General features: G+C 43.0%; 1 protein-coding gene across 4 annotated transcripts in view; it reads left to right on the top strand.

Annotated features, from left to right (window-relative positions):
• Window positions 1-17,668, top strand: part of LOC130360833 (serine palmitoyltransferase 3-like) — a 196,032-nt gene that overhangs the window by 135,763 nt on the left and 42,601 nt on the right. For 3 of the 4 annotated variants that reach the window (XM_056563392.1, XM_056563391.1, XM_056563390.1), the window contains one exon: window positions 17,396-17,584. In XM_056563392.1, the coding sequence (XP_056419367.1) occupies window positions 17,528-17,584 (57 nt within the window). In that variant the 5' untranslated portion in view covers window positions 17,396-17,527. Of the gene's footprint in view, window positions 1-7,134; window positions 7,259-17,395; window positions 17,585-17,668 lie in introns of those variants that run through there. The other variant, XM_056563393.1, reaches the window with a different exon arrangement.

Genomic DNA, 17,668 nt, shown 5'->3' on the forward strand with positions numbered 1-17,668 from the left:
TATATATTGATTCACATATACAATATGTCTACTTTATATTTGCATCATAAAGTTGACGTGTTTTTACTTTTGGAAGACACCAGACGGCTTCAAAGTTGAGCAGCAATTTTCCAATTTTTCTAAAAATTTTCAAAATCAGAATTTTTCAGGGACCAGTTCAGTTTTGAAGTGGATTTGAAGGGCCTCCATATTAGAAATATCCCATTATAAAAACTGCACCCCTCAAAGTATTCAAAATGACATTCAGAAAGTTTGTTAACCCTTTAGGTGTTTCACAGGAATAGCAGCAAAGTGAAGGAGAAAATTCAAAATCTTCCTTTTTTACAAGGGGTAAAAGGAGAGAAATCTCCACAACCTTTGTAACCCAATTTCTCTCGAGTAAGGAAATACCTCATATATGGATGTGAAGTGTTCTGTGGGTGCACTAGAGCGCTCAGAAGGGAAGGAACAACAATGGGATTTTGGAGAGTGAATTTTTCTGAAATGGATTTTGGGGGGGGGGGGGGGGCATGTTGAATTTAGGAAGTCCCTATGGTGCCAGAACGGCAAAAAAAAAAAAAAAAAAAAAAACACACACATGGCATACTATTTTGAAAACCACACCCCTCAAGGAACGTAACAAGGGGTGCAGTGAGCCTTAACACTCCACAGGTGTTTGACAACTTTTCGGATGTGTAAATGACGAAAGAAAAAATTTCACTAAAATGCTGGCTTTCCCCCCCTCCCCCAAATTTTTTTTACATTTTTACAAGGGGTAATAGTAGAAAATGCCCCCCAAAATATGTAACCTCACTTCTTATGAGTATGGAAATGCCCCATGAGTGAACATCAAGTGCTCTGCTGGTGCACTACAATGCTCATAAGAGAAGGAGTCCCATTTGGCTTTTGGAAAGAAAATTTTGCTGAAATGGTTTTTAGGGGGCATGTTGCATTTAGGAAGCCCCTATGGTGCCATAACAGCAAAAAAAAAAATTATTAAAAAACACACATGGCACAATATTTTGAAAACTACACCGCTCGAGGAATATAAAAAGGGGTACAGTGAGCCTTAACACTCCCCACGGATGTGTAAATGGGGAAAAAACATTTCACTAAAATGCAGTTTTTCCCCTAAATTTTACATTTTTACAAGGGGCAAAATTTGTAACCCCATTTCTTATGAGCATGGAAATACCCCATGTGTGGACGTCAAGTGCTCTGCGGGCGAACCACAATGCTCAGAAGAGAAGGAGCGCCATTGAGCTTTTGGATAATTTTTTGGGAAAGGAAGTCGGGGGGCAATGTGTGTTTACAAAGCCTCCATGGTGCAAGAACTTTGGACAATGGGAACCCCCCACAAATATATATATTTTTTATACTAACATGCTCGTATGGTCACCAACTTTTCCTTTTCATAAGGGGTAAAAGGAGAAAAAGCCCCGCAAAATTTGTAAATGTGGCCCTAGACTGTGTCCTTAAAATATGACAGGGCCCTGAAGTGAGAGAGCGCCATGCGCATTTGAGGCCTAAATTAGGGATTTACATAGGGACGGACCCGGATGCAAGTGTTACAATTGGCTCTGCTACCAAAATATTATACACCAGTGATTCCCAAACAGGGTGCCTCCAGCTGTTGCTAAACTCCCAGCATGCCTGGACAGTCAATGGCTGTCCGGAAATGCTGGGAGTTTGTTCTTTTGCAAAAGCTGGAGGCTCCCTTTTGGAAACACTGCTTTACGATATGTTTTTCATCTTTATTGGGGGGAAGGGGGAACAGTGTAAGGGGGTGTATATGTAGATTTTTACCCTTTTTATTTTGTGTAGTGTAGTCTTTTAAGGGTACATTCACACGGGCGGGGGTTTACGGTGAGTTTCCCGCTAGGAGTTTGAGCTGCAGTGGATAATTTGCCGCAGCTCAAATTTGAAGCAGGAAACTCACTGTAAACCCCTGTGTGAATGTACCCTGTACATTCACATGGGGAGGCAAATCCCAGCTGTTGCAGAACTACAACTCCCAGCATGCACTGACAGATGCTGGGAGTTGTACTTTTGCAACAGCTGGAGGCAAACTGATTGGAAAACCTTCAGTTAGGTTCTGTTACCTAACTCAATATTTTCCAACCAGTGTGCCTTCAGCTGTTGCAAAACTACAACTCCCAGCATGTACTGATCGCCGAAGGGCATGCTGGCAGTTGTAGTTATGCAACAGCTGGAGGCACGCAACTACAACTCCCAGCATGGCGAGACAGCCTTTTGCTATTCTTGCATGCTGGGAGTTGTAGTTTTGCAAAATTTTTAGGGCCACGGTTTAGAGACCACCGAACAATGATCTCCAAACTGTGGCCATCTAAATCTTGAAAAACTCCAAGTCCCAGCATGCCCAGGCAGCAAACAGCTGTCTGTGCATGCTGGGAGTTGTAGTTTTGCAACATCTGGAGGGCTACAGTTTAGAGACCACTGCATAGTGGTTTCCAAACTGTAGCCCTGAAGATGTTGCTAGGCAACTACTCTCCTCCTGCAGCAGGATCGCTGCATGCTGCTCAAGCTGGAGGATTGCCGCCCACCATCACCAATCGCAGCCTGGTAAGGGACCTCCGCCGCCGCTCGATTTCCCCCACTCTGCGCGGACTACTGTGGGTGGGCAGAGCGGGGAAACCTAACTTTAATCCTCCCCCCGATCTGCTATTGGTTGTTCGCTTCTGACCGATCAATAACCACCTCACTCCTATCCCTTCAGGGGGATTGGCGGTGTCTTGGACACCCCCAATCCCTCTTATTTTCCAGGTCACCGAAGACCCAGAATTGAAGCAGATCGTGGTCTGTATTGACAGGCGATTTCCAGCGATTGCCGACATAAGGGCGTCTCAGGACTCCCCTTGGCGAAGTGCTGGGATGCCTGCTGAATGATTTCAGCAGGCATCACGGTCCGGTCCCCAACCAGCTAGCAGCAGGGACCGAAATTCCCACGGGTTTACCTGTACGCCTTGCGTCCTTGAGGGCTCAAGATGCAGGGTGTATGGGTATGCCCTGTGTCCTGAAGAGGTTAAAAAAAATTGTAAAAAAATTTAAGTGTACCCGTCGCTCTAAAAAAAAAAAATAACTTTTTGACATGTCCCAGAGACATGTCAAAAGATTTGATTTGTTAGGGTCTAAATGTTTAGACCTCAACTGATATTGTTAGAACGAAAGAAAAGCATGTTATTTTGGGGAGAAAGGCATGGCTAACCAAGACCATCCCATAGGTTTACATTGTAAGTTTGTCACACTTAGCGTGCTCTTCTCCCAGCTCATTCTAAAGATTTGTAGTGGTCTGAACACTCAGACCCCAACCGATCAAAACTTTCTACAATGTATTTTAATTTTATTTATTTTTTTACTGTTTTGTGTAGTCAGTTGGGCAGTAGTGTGCCATACAGCAAAATGTGGTTTGCAGCAAATTAAATATTTTTTTTACTGCATGGAAGCACAGATATATAAAAGCTACCATGTGTCTCCTTGTCCTTACAGCATATTACAGTGTCAGCAGTTTGGAACAGGAATTGATGGATTCCCTTTAAAGTGTACCTGTAATGGTGATCTGGAGATGCTGGTCCTTTCTTTGGTGGTATAGTTACTGAGGTAACCATGTGACGCCCCATGAGTTCCATGCACAAGTCCATTTCTTATGACTATTTCTCATGCACAGAATTTGTTGGGCGTCACGTAGTTGCCTCAGTAACTGTACTGCCCAGTGTGGATATAAGTCTGTCCACGCCTGATCTGAAGAATGAACGGGAGGTCAGTTTTATGGGTAAACTTTAACCCTTGCTAAGAGATGTGGACTTTAATGCAAGCAAATTCCTAGGTTGCGGTAGCACTAATGGAGCCGAGGTGTGGTCAGGAATAGAGTCATCACCAGGAGAGCTATCAGGATGTGACAGGCCAGAGGATAAACCAGAAATAGCCAGAAGTCAGAACCAGAAATACAAACAGGTATCAGGCAAACCATCCAGAGGACAAGGCAGAAATATAAATAAACAGGACGAGGTAAACCATGGGGATGATAAGGGTATCTTCACACTGAGGAATTTCCTTGAGTAATTCTTCTAGCTTTTTCAGCTTGAAATTATTCAGCAAATGATTTTCCATTCACTTCAATGTATTTTCCGCTTCTCAGTTCACACTGAGTAAATACTGCTCGCTGAATTCAGTTCCGCTTGAAGAAAGATGTTCATTCTTCAAACGGAATCCGCAAGCAGAATTCAATAGATGTCAATGGTAAAAAAAAAAATTCTGCCCCACATCTTTTTCAAGCGGAATTCAGAAAAGTAGAATTAAATAACCTCCTCCTTCATTCCTCTCCATTTCCGCATAGAAATTCCGCTCTAATTCCGCTTGAATGATAAAATGACAGAAGACTACAATTTCCTGACGGAAATGATTAATCTTGAATTCCTCAGTGTGAACATAGCCTAACAGTTATGCTGCAGTTCAACTGGGAGTAAAAGTCCTGAGGATATTTTTGTCCCTTTTTAATTGTTACTTTTGTGGTGGCCCAGTACGGGAGATGTTGCCCCTTACCCTTGCTAACCTGTCAGGCAGCCTCCTTCCATGGCCCCTTTCACCTATTTCACCCTGTAAATATGTTCTGCAGTGTATTGTATTCTAAAATGTGTTGTATCTTTAAAGGGTAGCTCCCACCATCCTTTTTTTTTTTTTTTTTTCCTGTCCCTGCCTATTGCCCATCTATCCCTAACCCCCTCCTTGCCTTTAATTTTTGTTTTTAAACATATTAAGGGCATGCTGGGAGTTGTAGTGGGGAAACAACTGGAGGCATACTGTATAGGTGAACACCGTATCTGTGATGGCCCGCAACCCCCCCGTCCGAATTCAAGCGTGATGTCACGCCAGGCTGCAGCCGGCCTCTAGGAGGGAGACCCCTAGTGGCCGGTTTTTAAATGTAAATTAAACCATTTTAATGAAAAAAATATATAAAAGTATATTAGAGATATGTTGTAGTACATAAGTACTACAACATATAAAAAAAAAAATTTGGTGACCGTGCCCATGTGATTGTTACCCAGGAGGTACCAGTGACGAGGTGATCCAAGAGTGACCTATGGGCTTCCTGTTAGTCTCCCCGATATAAGCCTGGGGTGGAGCTTCTCTCTCTCTTTTCTCTTGGAGCTCTTAGCTCTTGCTTCATGCTGAGGTCCAGTGCAGTCGTGCCTAGTGTGTGTGTCCAGAGTGTTGGAGACCTCAAAGTCAAGTCCTGCAGCCACAATCAATTCAAGTAAGCTAATGTAACAGCTTTATGAATCAAGTCAAGTCAGTCCCTGTCATCTGTCAAGTCAGCGTGGTCTGCATTCAACTGTCCATTCCCACTACAAGTCCCAGCAAGCCCTTAAGGTCTCTGCGTCACTGGTAACCTCCTTGGGCCCTGGCTGAACTGTATAGACTTTATCAACTGTCTACCCTCAGTAAAGCTACCGTTGTCCGTAACTTGTTGTTGGAGTCTTTATTGCCCCCGTGCCTAGCCCAGGATCCAGCGGTATACCGTCAGGTAGTTTTAGGCTAAACCATGCCCTGGCGTCACAAATAATGCCATCTGCCCCTAGGGTAACAACATCTGCTCTCATCACACCCGCTACCACACTTTTATAGCTGATGTACTGAATTCAAAGTCTCTGGTGTGCTCATAGAGAATATATACATGTAGTGACTATTGCAAATACAGATGTAAACAGATGTTGAGAGTCAAATTAGTTTATACTGTACTGATGAGGATCTTCACAAGTATACTTTTACTCACACATCTCTAGTTTGATAGCCGTATAAAGGAAACATTCAATGACATGACCGCCATCCAGCACTATCTCTGACAATAGGTGTCTGAAGAGATTAGGGTATTATAGAGAGACCCTTGTTCAGCCTTGGTGTTCTCCTCTGACTATGATGAGAAACTCCTTGGAGATGAAGACTTGAGCACTTCATGATCACAGTGAAGAACAGTGTCTTGATTGTAGAATGAAATTTCACCTAGCATGATACATGTGGCCTTGGTGTATGTATTCCTAGCACAGTGTTTCCCAACTAGGGTGCATCCAGGTGTTACAAAACTACAACTCCCAGCATGCCTGGACAGCATGCTGGGAGTTGGAGTTTTGCAACATCTGGAGTCACCCAGGTTGGGAAACACTGGCCAAGCAAAAGCAAGGCTGGGAGATGTTCACACACTACTGGCCTGGGTCAAACTTCACTACAGGCTTAGGTCAACTCCTTCTTCTGGGAGAGGAGGCTGGACTAGGGACTTCTCCCACAACCATAGGCTTAGGGAGGATCACGTGACCAAAGCATCATTCATTTTATACAGTACTACAAATGATAACCCTTACACTTCTGGTTTTACCTCTTTTTATGCTATAATTGTGGTACAACGCACACACAAAAACAAATAAACTTACAAAACTTTTTTTTTTTCTCGGCCACAAAAGAAGATGCCAGGTCCTCAGTGAAGGAGAATGGCAGCCCTGCCGGTCTCCGACATTAAGCCCTTTAAAAAAATTGAAATTAGCTACATCCTTAAGGGGTTGACCACCAAGGTAGCATGCTGCCCCTGAGATTTGCTTTAAGGCTAGGTTCACCCTACGGAATTTCTGCCTGCAATTCCGCTTTGAAATTGCAGGCAGAAATTCTGCTTACTAAAATGTATAGTAATGGGTTTCCATTCACAAATTCACACTTCGGAATTTGTGAATGGAAAATCCGCTTGACAATTTCTTCCTGAAGAATGGCGTTGCTCACGGAACACATTGCAGTCTAATGGAGACTGCAGTGTCTGCGCGGTCCAAGCGCCGACTGATTCATTCGGCGCTGACTGCACTCGGAATCTCCGGGCGGAAATTTTCTGCTCGGAGATTCCGTAGTGTGAACCTAGCCTAAGGGTAGGGTCACTGCGTATTTACTTCTGCATATTTTCCTAACTATTAAAGTCAATAGGTGGAAAAATCTGATGGGTATTTTCCTACCTGTTGACATCAATGGGTAAGATACAGCAAATACGCAGCAAAATACAGCACATGTGACCCTACCCTAAATAGGCCGCCAACCCAGGCATCAACTGGAGGCTCTGGTGAACACAGGAAGCTGACGCAGGGGACAACAGGAAATGGAGGGCCAAGGCCTACAGCAATAGCACACTGGAGCTGAGGCAAGAAGCATCAGGTTACCAAGCAACCTGACACGACCATCAGGTTTAGCCTTGGCTGTCAGTGGAGCCCCGGCACTAGAAGGGGGCGCTGTGAGTAACGTTTAGTCTGCAAACTTCTATATCCAGCCATTATATAGACTTATAGGCTTAACTCCTAGTTTTACACCTATTTTCCAGCTTCCTTCATGGTGGAAACATGGTTTCCCAATAGGAAATAAGGGAATATTGCCCCAGTTAGTCATCCAGCAAACTAAAGAAAGACCTGTTTTAAGAAGGTGTAATATGGATGTTTTATGAGTCTATACTATGGCTGTAACCATGCATTTAATGACCGAAACTGGTTACGTCATAAAGATATATTGCCGCATAACTGCTAGTGTGGATAATCCTAAAACTAACCTGACCGCACCGCACAATCTGTGAACTGTTCAGATGAAGGGATCAAAGGACCCTAACTCTAGGCTCAGATACTGTAGGTCAGTGTTTTCCAAGCAGGGTGCCTCCAGCTGTTGAAAAACTACAACTCCGAGCATGCCTAGACAGCCAATGGCTTTCCAGGCATGCTGGAAGTTGTAGTTTTGCAACAGCTGGAGACACCCTGTTTGAGAAACACTGCCGTAGGTTAAAGTCACATACAGAATTATACTTGACATTTATGTGATAACTGTGCGGTAGTTTACTAAATATATATATATATATATATATATATATATATATATATATATATATATATATATATATATATATATATATATATATATATATATATATATTAGTGAACCATGGCACAGTATCACATTTACTGATGCATAGTGACATCACTATTTACACAATACAGCAATGAAGGGCAATAATGAAGTCATTGGCCAACATTTCAGGCTATAAATAAATGCCACAAGGTATGTGCACATCTCCCCTTGGATTAACATAATTCAGTAATGAGCCCAATAAAATGCATTAAGCCATCACACAATAGATGCTATTTATATTTATAGTCTGAACCTGCATATGCATAATTTTTATTTATTTTTTTCCTTTGCTCAATACCTGTCCTTAAATTGAACTGAGCGACAGTGCTCCCCTTAACAGAGCACAGCGGAGGTGTGAACAAGCCCTTAATAACCAGGAAACCTTGTGACTACGACTAAACAGAAGAGACTCCGGCATCAGAGGGACAGGAGTGGGAATGAAAGAGTAGGACGGGAAGGGGAGTTGAATTACTACTGTAGGTCTACCTTATTTTGGGCTTCTGTCTGAGGGGATCGTTGGATAGTTGGATATTTTAAAGTAGCCATTCGTGGTTGATGGTTATGGTGCCCCTATGCCAGTGGTGGGCAGCTAGGGGTAATCAGAATTTTCTTTTTCTGGTATAGAGTATGTACAATGGGTAGAAACATATTCTGTTTGCGGGTTTACTGCAACGGAAATATGCAAGCAGGATTTTTGCTGTAGAAAACCTGTGAACAGACCCATAACCTGTATTGTGTTTTTTTTTTTTTTTTTTTTTTTTTTTTTTAAATGATATCCTTTTTCTTTCTGTTATGTCTCATAATAAAATGGCTTCTGTGGACAATTTAATCCAAACCCATGTCTTATATTCATTTAGGATATTTGGGGAAGTTAAATGGGCACTGTCACTTTAAAAAAACTTTTGACATGTTGTTGTAGAGACACGTCAATAGTTTTTGATCAGTCAGGGTCTGAGTGTTCAGACCCTGACCGATTGCTAGACCTAGCTGAAAAAAAGAGCAAGCAAAGCGAGGCAAACAGTGTAAGGCTATGGGATTGTCTCTTTTCTCCCCACTTGTTCCACTTGTTCTAACAATCAGACTCAGACACCGACCGATTAAAACTTTTTGATATATCTCTAGGGCATGTCAGAGTAAATTTGTTTTAATTTATTTTTTTAAAGTTGATACACAAGTGGATGTTATATGTGTTACACATCGTGCTTTTTTAAATTTTTTTTTAAGCTAGACATCAGTCTAAAGGGTTACCCCATCTTTTAATGTGTAACCCGTTAACGACCATGGACGTCTATGCTTGTTCATGTGCGGCTAACTGGGTATGGATCAGGCTCCCGACTCGATCCCGCGTCATACCGGCCTGGCCCCAAGCTGATTCCTGTAGCTGGGGGCCGGCGTTAATGCGGCGATAGCCGCGGGCGGCTATTAACCCTTTAGATCGCCGCTGTCAAAGCTGACAGCGGCATCTAAAAGTGCCTTTATTCCATAAATTAAAATATAAATTAAAAACACACATTAACCCCTTCCTTATTTAAAGTTTAAAAGCTTCCTAAATTCCATATAAAAAATATATAAACATAATAAAAATAAATGTGATATTGCCGCATGCGTAAATGTCCAAACTATAAAAAAAAATCATTAATTAAACCGCACGGTCAATGGGGCACGCGCCAAAAAAAATCCAAAGTCAAAAATAGCGTATTTTTGGTCACTTTTTGTACCATAAAAAAAGGAATAAAATGTCCGATCAAAACAAAAATGGTACCAATTAAAAATGAGAAAAAAAAATTAGCCCTCATACTACCCCATTCGCGGAAAAATTAAAGTTATAGGGGTCAGAAGAGGACAATGTTAAATGTATAAATTTTCATGCATGTAGTTATGATTTTTTCCAAAAGTACAACAAAATCAAACTTCTATAAGTATGGTATTTTAATCATACGGACCTACAGAATAAAGATAGTGTCATTTTTACCGAAAAACGTACTGCGTAGAAATGGAAGCCCAAAAAATTTACAAAATGGTGTGTTTTTTTTTCTTCTATTTTGTCGCACAATGATTTTTTTTTTTTCCCATTTCGCTGTAGATTTTTGGGTAAAATGACTGATGTTATTACAAAGTAGAATTGGAGGCACAAAAAATAAGCCATCATATGGATTTTTAGGTGCAAAATTGAAAGGGTTATGATTTTAAAAAAGGAGGAAAAAATGAAAGTCCGAAAACGCTTGGTCCTTAAGGGGTTAAGCATATCACTATATGCCATAACATTATGATCTTCTTCTTGGAGTCTGTATGGTCTTCTCTGAACAAGGAACCACAATACAATGCTATACAGGGAAACTTCCTTCTAATGTTTGGTTTACGCTACAGAATTTCTCTGCTGAAAATATTCCTCATCAGGAACTTCCTCATTAGCGGCTTTGATCCAAAGAGGATTCCAGGCAGTATTTCCACATGGAGATTCTGCTCAGATCTAACTTAGGCTATGTTTACATGTTGGAATATCCGCTCAGAAAATCTCTATTCCAACGTGTAAACATAGCCTAAGATAACAGAGAGATTTTCTGTGCGGACATTCCGCAGACTGCGGACACCAGCATAACATGCCGGCGCTAAGGCCGCTCGGGAATGCATTTCGTGCGGAGTCAGCAGAAAGAATGGACATGTTCATTCTTTCTGCGGACACCAGAATCTGAAGTTCCATGCCTGAAACCTCTGGTGCGGAAATTTTGCCATGTGCACAGCGCAGCAGAATCTTGTTGAATACAAGGGGACTCTGCTGATGCAAAATCTCTTTGTGGAATTCTAATGCAGAATTCCGCAGGAAAATTCCGATGTGTGAACATGGCCTTAAATTACTTACTGTATATCCCGGCGTATTAGACTACTTTTTAACCCCGAATTTTCTTCTGAAAAGTCGGGGGTCGTCTTATACTCAGGGTATTGGGGTCCAGGATAGGAAAACTTCTGATGATCTGCCCAGGCCGGCTCCCCTGTGTGGCTGCAGGCGGGGGCCGGCCAGAGCAAGTAAAAACTAATACCGTATACAAAAAACCAGGATGCCTCCAGTTGTTGTGAAACTACAACTCCCAACACGACAAAGGCTGTCCGGGCATGCTGGAAGTTGTAGTTTTACAACAGCTGGAGGCCCCCTGGTTTTTAGTACACAGTATTAGTTTTTACCTGCTCTGGCCGGCCCCCACCTGCAGCCACACACGGGAGCCGGCCCGTGCAGATGATAAAGGTATTCCAATGCCGGACATTCCTGTGTCCCGAAAAATCTTTTCGGGACATAAGGATGTCCGCCGGTCACTTACCATTCCCCGGCGGCGCGTGTCCTCCTGCGATCCTCCTTCGGTCCTCCTGTGGTCCAGTCCTCCGTCTCTATGGTTGTACGCATGGGACGTCAGTGACATCCCGTTCCTACAACCATAGAGGCAGAGGAGCGCAGGACCAGGAGGACCGCACGAGGGCACGTGCCGATCGGGGGCCTGGTGAGTGACCGGCCGTGCTATCTTAAGTGATCCGGCACCGGTCCCAGCACCTACTGCTATGGTCCATAGGCCATAGCAGTAGATGGTGACCCGGGCTGGAGGAGCGGTGATCAGAACACTGTGGGGGCAGACCAGTACAGACATACAGCCTGCAGCCATACACTAGATTGGCAGCTCCCCCCAACAGACATATAGCTTCCAGCCATATACAATGTGGGGGGAGCTGCCGACCTAATGTGGGGGGAGCTGCCGACCTAATGTGGGGGGAGCTGCCGACCTAATGTGTGTGTGTGTGTGTGTGGGGGGGGGGGCGGGGGGGGGAGCTGCCTACAAATGTGGGGGGGGGGAGCTGCCTACAAATGTGGGGGGGAGCTGCTGACCTAATGGGGGCGGGGAACTGCCTACTATTGTGGGGGGGAACTACAAGGTACCGTATATCGCGGTAGGAGGGGTAGTCTTATATGGCGAGTATATCCCAAACTCTATATTTTAACTGTAAAAGTCGGGGGTCGTCTTATACGCCAAGTTGTCTTATACGCCAGCACATACGGTATGTGGGAGGAGAAGAAGAAATTCAGCTAGGAAAATATGTAGTGTGAACCCAGCCTTAGGATCATGGATATGTGATGACTGACCCTAAAGATATTCCAACATGTCATTTAATGAAAAATAGTCAAATTAGTCTATTAAACCACAGTTCTTGGTAATAAGAGACAATTCTCTGCCTCTCCCTGATCACCTACTTTTTATTCAGAGGGAAACTAAGTTCCTGACTCATGTATGTGCTCATGTTACTTAAGTCAGTGGGTGAGGTGAGTGACTTCACCATAGTCATTGATTAACTGCACATGTCCCATATGACTGTCAGAGTGTGACTGAACATCCAAGGAATGGAAAAGCAAAAACACCACAGTAGTCTCCTTGCAGATGCCATATATAAATGCGTATAACCGATATTAATGTCAAACAGATGAAATCTGAGTCAATATGTAATATAAAGGGGTACTCCGGAGAAAATAATGTTTTTAAATCTATTGGAGACAGAAAGTTAGGCAAATTTTGTAAATTACTTCTATTTAAAAAAATAAATAAATAAAGTCAAGCCTTCAAGGACAGCTCCTGACACAGAGGTGACAGCAGAGAGCACTGTGGTCAGTATTTACAAACCTTTGTAAGCTTTTTTATAGTATCCATTGATGTGAAAACAGATTTTTCCTCTGGTGTTTCCCTTTAATTGGGTCCCTCTAGTTTCTATCGTGATGTCTAGCAGTTCACTGGAAAAAATAGTAAACCATGCTGCACTACTTTTGGTATTTTGCAAGAAACCTGTATTGGAGGCCCTACCTGAGTGTGAACCCGTCCTTAAAGGGATACTCCACCTCTAGACATCTTATCCCCTATCCAAAGGATAGGGGATAAGATGTCTGATCACGGGGGTCCCCCCGCAATATAGCATGCGGCACCCACTTGTTTATGCTCCAGAAGCGCTGGAGGGTCTGGGTCCCGACCACCATAACAGAAGTCTGTGACGTCATGACTCCGCCCTGTGTGGCGTCACGCCCCATCCCCTCAATGCAAGTCTATGGGAGGGGGCGTGATGGCCGTGGGTGGGACCCCCGCGATCAGACCTCTTATCCGCTATCCTTTGGATAGGGGATAAGATGTCTAGGGGTGGAGTACCCCTTTAAGGTACCCATACACCACTGGCTAATGGCGGACTCTCGACTCGACTCCGACAAATTATGTCTATGGAGAGAGGGGTCAAGCATGGTGGATCTTTACAGTCTGACCATGTTGATCTGGGAGGGATAAGCCAGAGTTACAGCTATTTGACTGCAACATACTCTTCCCCTCCTCATTGACAACACATGACCGTTCTGCCATGTCAAACATTCATATTTATGGGGAGGTTGGGCAAAATGACAGTCGACCTAACAAACATTTGGCTGACAGTTATTAAAAATGGATAGGCACCCTTTAAGGAGACTTCTCTTATAGAAACTCCAAGGGGAATTCTGATGTTTGTTTTTTGTTTCCCCATGAAGATGTATTTCTTTGTTATACATAGCAATTTACCCAAACCAAGTTGTTTGGTATATACTGTGCCAAGGCATTTCATCATGGAACACTATAAGAATGAGTCATGAAGCAAGCAACGACAAAAGTTTCTGCTCTCCAGATCCCGGAAATGTTGCAATTTAAAACAAATTGTAAAAGGTGTTCTATCAGATTGTTGCTGTGTCTGTGAGATTCTGGACATCCTCCTAGAGACTTTGCCTTCTTTTGGCTTTTTGCCAGCACTGCTCCAAGGATCATGAGGTCACTCCCTGGCGGCCTTGTGCAAACAATTTCAGTAGGGAGCGACTGTTTACTCTGATAGAGATTGAACCACTACAGCATGCTTCCTTTAGGATGGGCTAGTGGTGAAACAAAGATTTGATACAGAATTCACATCTGTATGTGGCTGGGTGCATATAGGCACTGATATGAACAGAAGAAGATGGATTTTGTCTTTATCTTGTATGCCAACCTGGATGCTACATACTGTAGCCATTAGCCCACATTTATTTTGTCTGATTTACTAAAATTTTGGCTACACATTGTGGCACATAGAACTTGAGACACACATTGGGGGATATTTATCAAAGGATTTAGACTGGTTTTTCCTGTCTAAATTTGTTACACAGAAAGTCGCAGTCTAAATATATGCGACTTTTCTGCGCCTTTTGCTCTAGAGGATTTTTAGAACATGATGCATGCTAGTCTATTTTAGACTGAAATGCATTGGAAAATGCATTGGTGCTGAATTTATCAAAAGCGACTTTTCAGCGACAAGTTGCATCGGCTGAAAGTACGCTGAAATGTCAGACCATGTTGGAGCAGGTTTAAATACAGTCTAAAGCATAGATCACGAAATCTGTGCGCAGAATTTATCAAGAGCCTTGCGCCTTTTGATAAATTAAGTGCACAATAGACCAGCCAAACCCTCTGTAGTTTGGTCTATATTGATGCGGGACATAGACAACCTTGATAAATCTCCCCCATTATGCTGTATGCACCAAAAAGAACAGGAAAATGTACCCAACTTAACAAGGATCATTGCCTCTTGGGAAAGGAGCATGACACGCAAAAAGGAGACATGACCTAAAATTCTATGTCATGTGCCAAAGTTTGGTGCAATATATTTGCCTGAAGTAAGCCAAATAATAGCTGTTGTTAAAAAAAAAGTCAACAATATAAGCTTAGACAGTCTACAGATGCACCAGATCAGAGCCTTGCATCGGGATAAGGATCCTGCGGGACCCAATAAAAAATTGCAAGTGGTAATGAGGTTGTTGCGGGTGGGAGGGAGCAGTCACAGAACATACAGCAGGTCCTGCAAAATCCGGCCCAGTCCCTCAACCTTTGAAATGCCACAGGGGGCTGGTGAAATGGCACAAGGGGGTCATAAATAGGAACGAGACATACTATCTCTAAAAGCTGTGACAAAATGTTTCAGGAGCTGGCAGGATTGGACACTTGTTGAAGTGGAAAACACACCTTGTGGGAGCAGGCAGTAATGGTAAGAAATCCAGCAGGAGTGAGATTAAGAAAACAGTCCTGAGCAGGGCTCTACACCAGATCTATTAGTCCATCAGCGACTGTGATAAATCTGGTATGGTGAGCCACGGTGAAGGCGGGACCACAGGGTGTAGTGGTGTAGGTGGATGGAGCAGAGGGTATTAACCTCAGGGGCAAGATGTTATTAACCCCTAATGTTCATGACGCCAGAGTGGTTTTTGGGTATCGGGAACCACCCAAACGATATCTCCGCTATCCCAATGGCTAAGCAGTGAAATACAAATCCACAAACAGGTTATGGTTTAACGGAGGCTTTACTGAGGTCAGAAAGTTGTTATAGTCTCGACAGCTCGGCCAAAATCCCAGAGAGGTAGCCAGGAACACAGAAGGACGTCACAGCTTGCTGGGACCACTTATACTTGTAATGGACTTTAGATCGTTGACTTTAGGCTTGACTGGACTGTAGGTAGCGACAGTAGACATAGCCCAAATCCAGGCTAGAAGCACTGATAGGGAAGGGAGTGAGATCGAGAGATTGCAATGTTGAGTGTAGTACATAGCGACTGTGTGCTGCAGCACTGGTGTGTAAAACAACTAAAAAGCTAATAGTAGCCAGCCAGTTAGGGTGAGCAGAGCACTAAAAGCATATTGTCCTCTATTAAGTGTAACCTGTGCGTACATCTAAGTGGTCTACCATTTTTTTCCTGTTAGTCTCCAGCCACCTCCAGGCTGTCTCATTCTGCAACTATATGGTCTCCTCATGCTTCCTCCACCTCCAGGCTGTGTCATTCAGCCACTATATGGTTTCCTCATGCTTCCACCACCTCCAGGCTGTGTCGCTGTACCGCCATGTGGTCTCTTCATGCTGCTGGCACATTAAATAAACTTTTTAGGTTCATCTATTTGAAAATTTTAAATGTTAAAAAAATATCTTTAATCTTTTCAATTGTGAGGCCCTATGGTCTCGTTAGGCTGTTGCCACCTCCAGGCTGGGTCATTCGGCCACTATATGGTCTCCTCATGCTGCCACCACCTCCACGCTCTGTCATTCAGCCACTATATGGTCTCCTCATACTGATGCCACCTCCAGGTTCTGTCATTGTGCCGCTCTGCGACAGTGATTCTAATAGCAATGCCTCTAATCTGCATGTCATACTGAATACAGTGGTCCCTCAAGTTACAATATTAATAGGTTCCAGGACGACCATTCAATTTTGAAACCATTGTATGTTAAGACCATAACTCTATGGAAACCTGGTAATTGGTTCTGAAGCCACAAAAATGTCATCCAAAAAATAGGAAAAAGTGAGAATTAAAGATAAATAAGTAGATAACTAATACAGATAAAGCAAATCCTTACACATAAAATTAAGAAAGATCTGCAGGGAGCTGTAAATCAGTCTATTTCAGTGTTTCCCAACCAGGGTGCCTCCAGCTGTTGCAAAACTACAACTCCCAGCATGCCCGGACAGCCAAAGGGTGTCCTGGCATGTTGGGAGTTGTAGTTTTGCAACAGCTGGAGGCAACCTCTTTGGGAAACACTGGTCTATGTAGAGGACAGAAGCTTCTTCAGGGTCCTGTACAGAACACGCAATGTCCTAAAAAAAAAAATGGAACTGCCCTCACCTGATTCCCAAAGGAGAAGCTAACCGTGGCACATGTACAGAGTACAGAACATGTAATACCTCCCTGTACTGTAGGGGGCGCTACCAGACATCAGTCAGTGCATGCACAGGGGTTTTACCAGTGAAATATCCATTCTGATTGGTCGGTTCTTCCAGCCATTGACACGTTTCGCAGATTCCAAAGCATTGTATGTTGAGTCTGGTTTCAAGTTACAATGGTCCAGAAAAGACCATTGTATGTTGAAACTCTTGCATGTTGAGGCCATTGTAAGTTGAGGGATCACTGTAACAGTATTATTTCACTCAGCACCCAGCACACACCCTATGCGTGTTACAGCAAGGCAAAGTGTTTTACACACCTATTGAGGCTCTCTGTAGGCCAGAAATAGCCGTTTTTAATACAGATTCATTCATTGGAACCGAACCAAATTTTTTGGGGAAAACTCGGCGAATTGACTGTATCAAATTTTTTTAAAAATCGCTAATCTCTAGTTGGGATGCAAGTGCCTAATTGAGACATGATTTTAATAGCAGCCGTTTTGTCAGTATTATAGGATATAATAAACATCCCCATCAACCATTGGATATGGTGCATATAACGGTGATCTTCACAAAGAGTGCTATTTAATGAGAAGACAAGCTCAACACAGGCTGTGCTTTTAAGTTACTCTCACATTTAGTACTGAAGATACAAATTGATTTCAAAGTGATCACAATAAAGATTGTTTTCACCAGTCTTCCCACAAAAAATTCCCAGACATCTAAGCTCAATATTTTAAGTCAATTGTCATTTTTCTACAGAATGGAACAGCAAATGGAAGTCTTTACAAGAGAGAGTTCAAAGAGTCCTTTGAAGAAGCTCCACTGTATGTTGCAGTACTTACCTACATAGGTTATGGCGTTGTCACGTTGTTTGGCTACCTACGAGATTTCATGAGAACATGGGGATGGGAGAAATGTCACATGGCTGCCGAAAGGGAAGAACAAAAAGTAAGACTTTGCTAATATGTAGAGATTGGTAACGTTTTTACTCCACTAAATGTTGAGCAAACCCAAGGGAATATTTATTCTTAA

This window comes from Hyla sarda, chromosome 3, assembly GCF_029499605.1.
Source record: "Hyla sarda isolate aHylSar1 chromosome 3, aHylSar1.hap1, whole genome shotgun sequence".
Lineage (NCBI taxonomy): Eukaryota > Metazoa > Chordata > Amphibia > Anura > Hylidae > Hyla > Hyla sarda.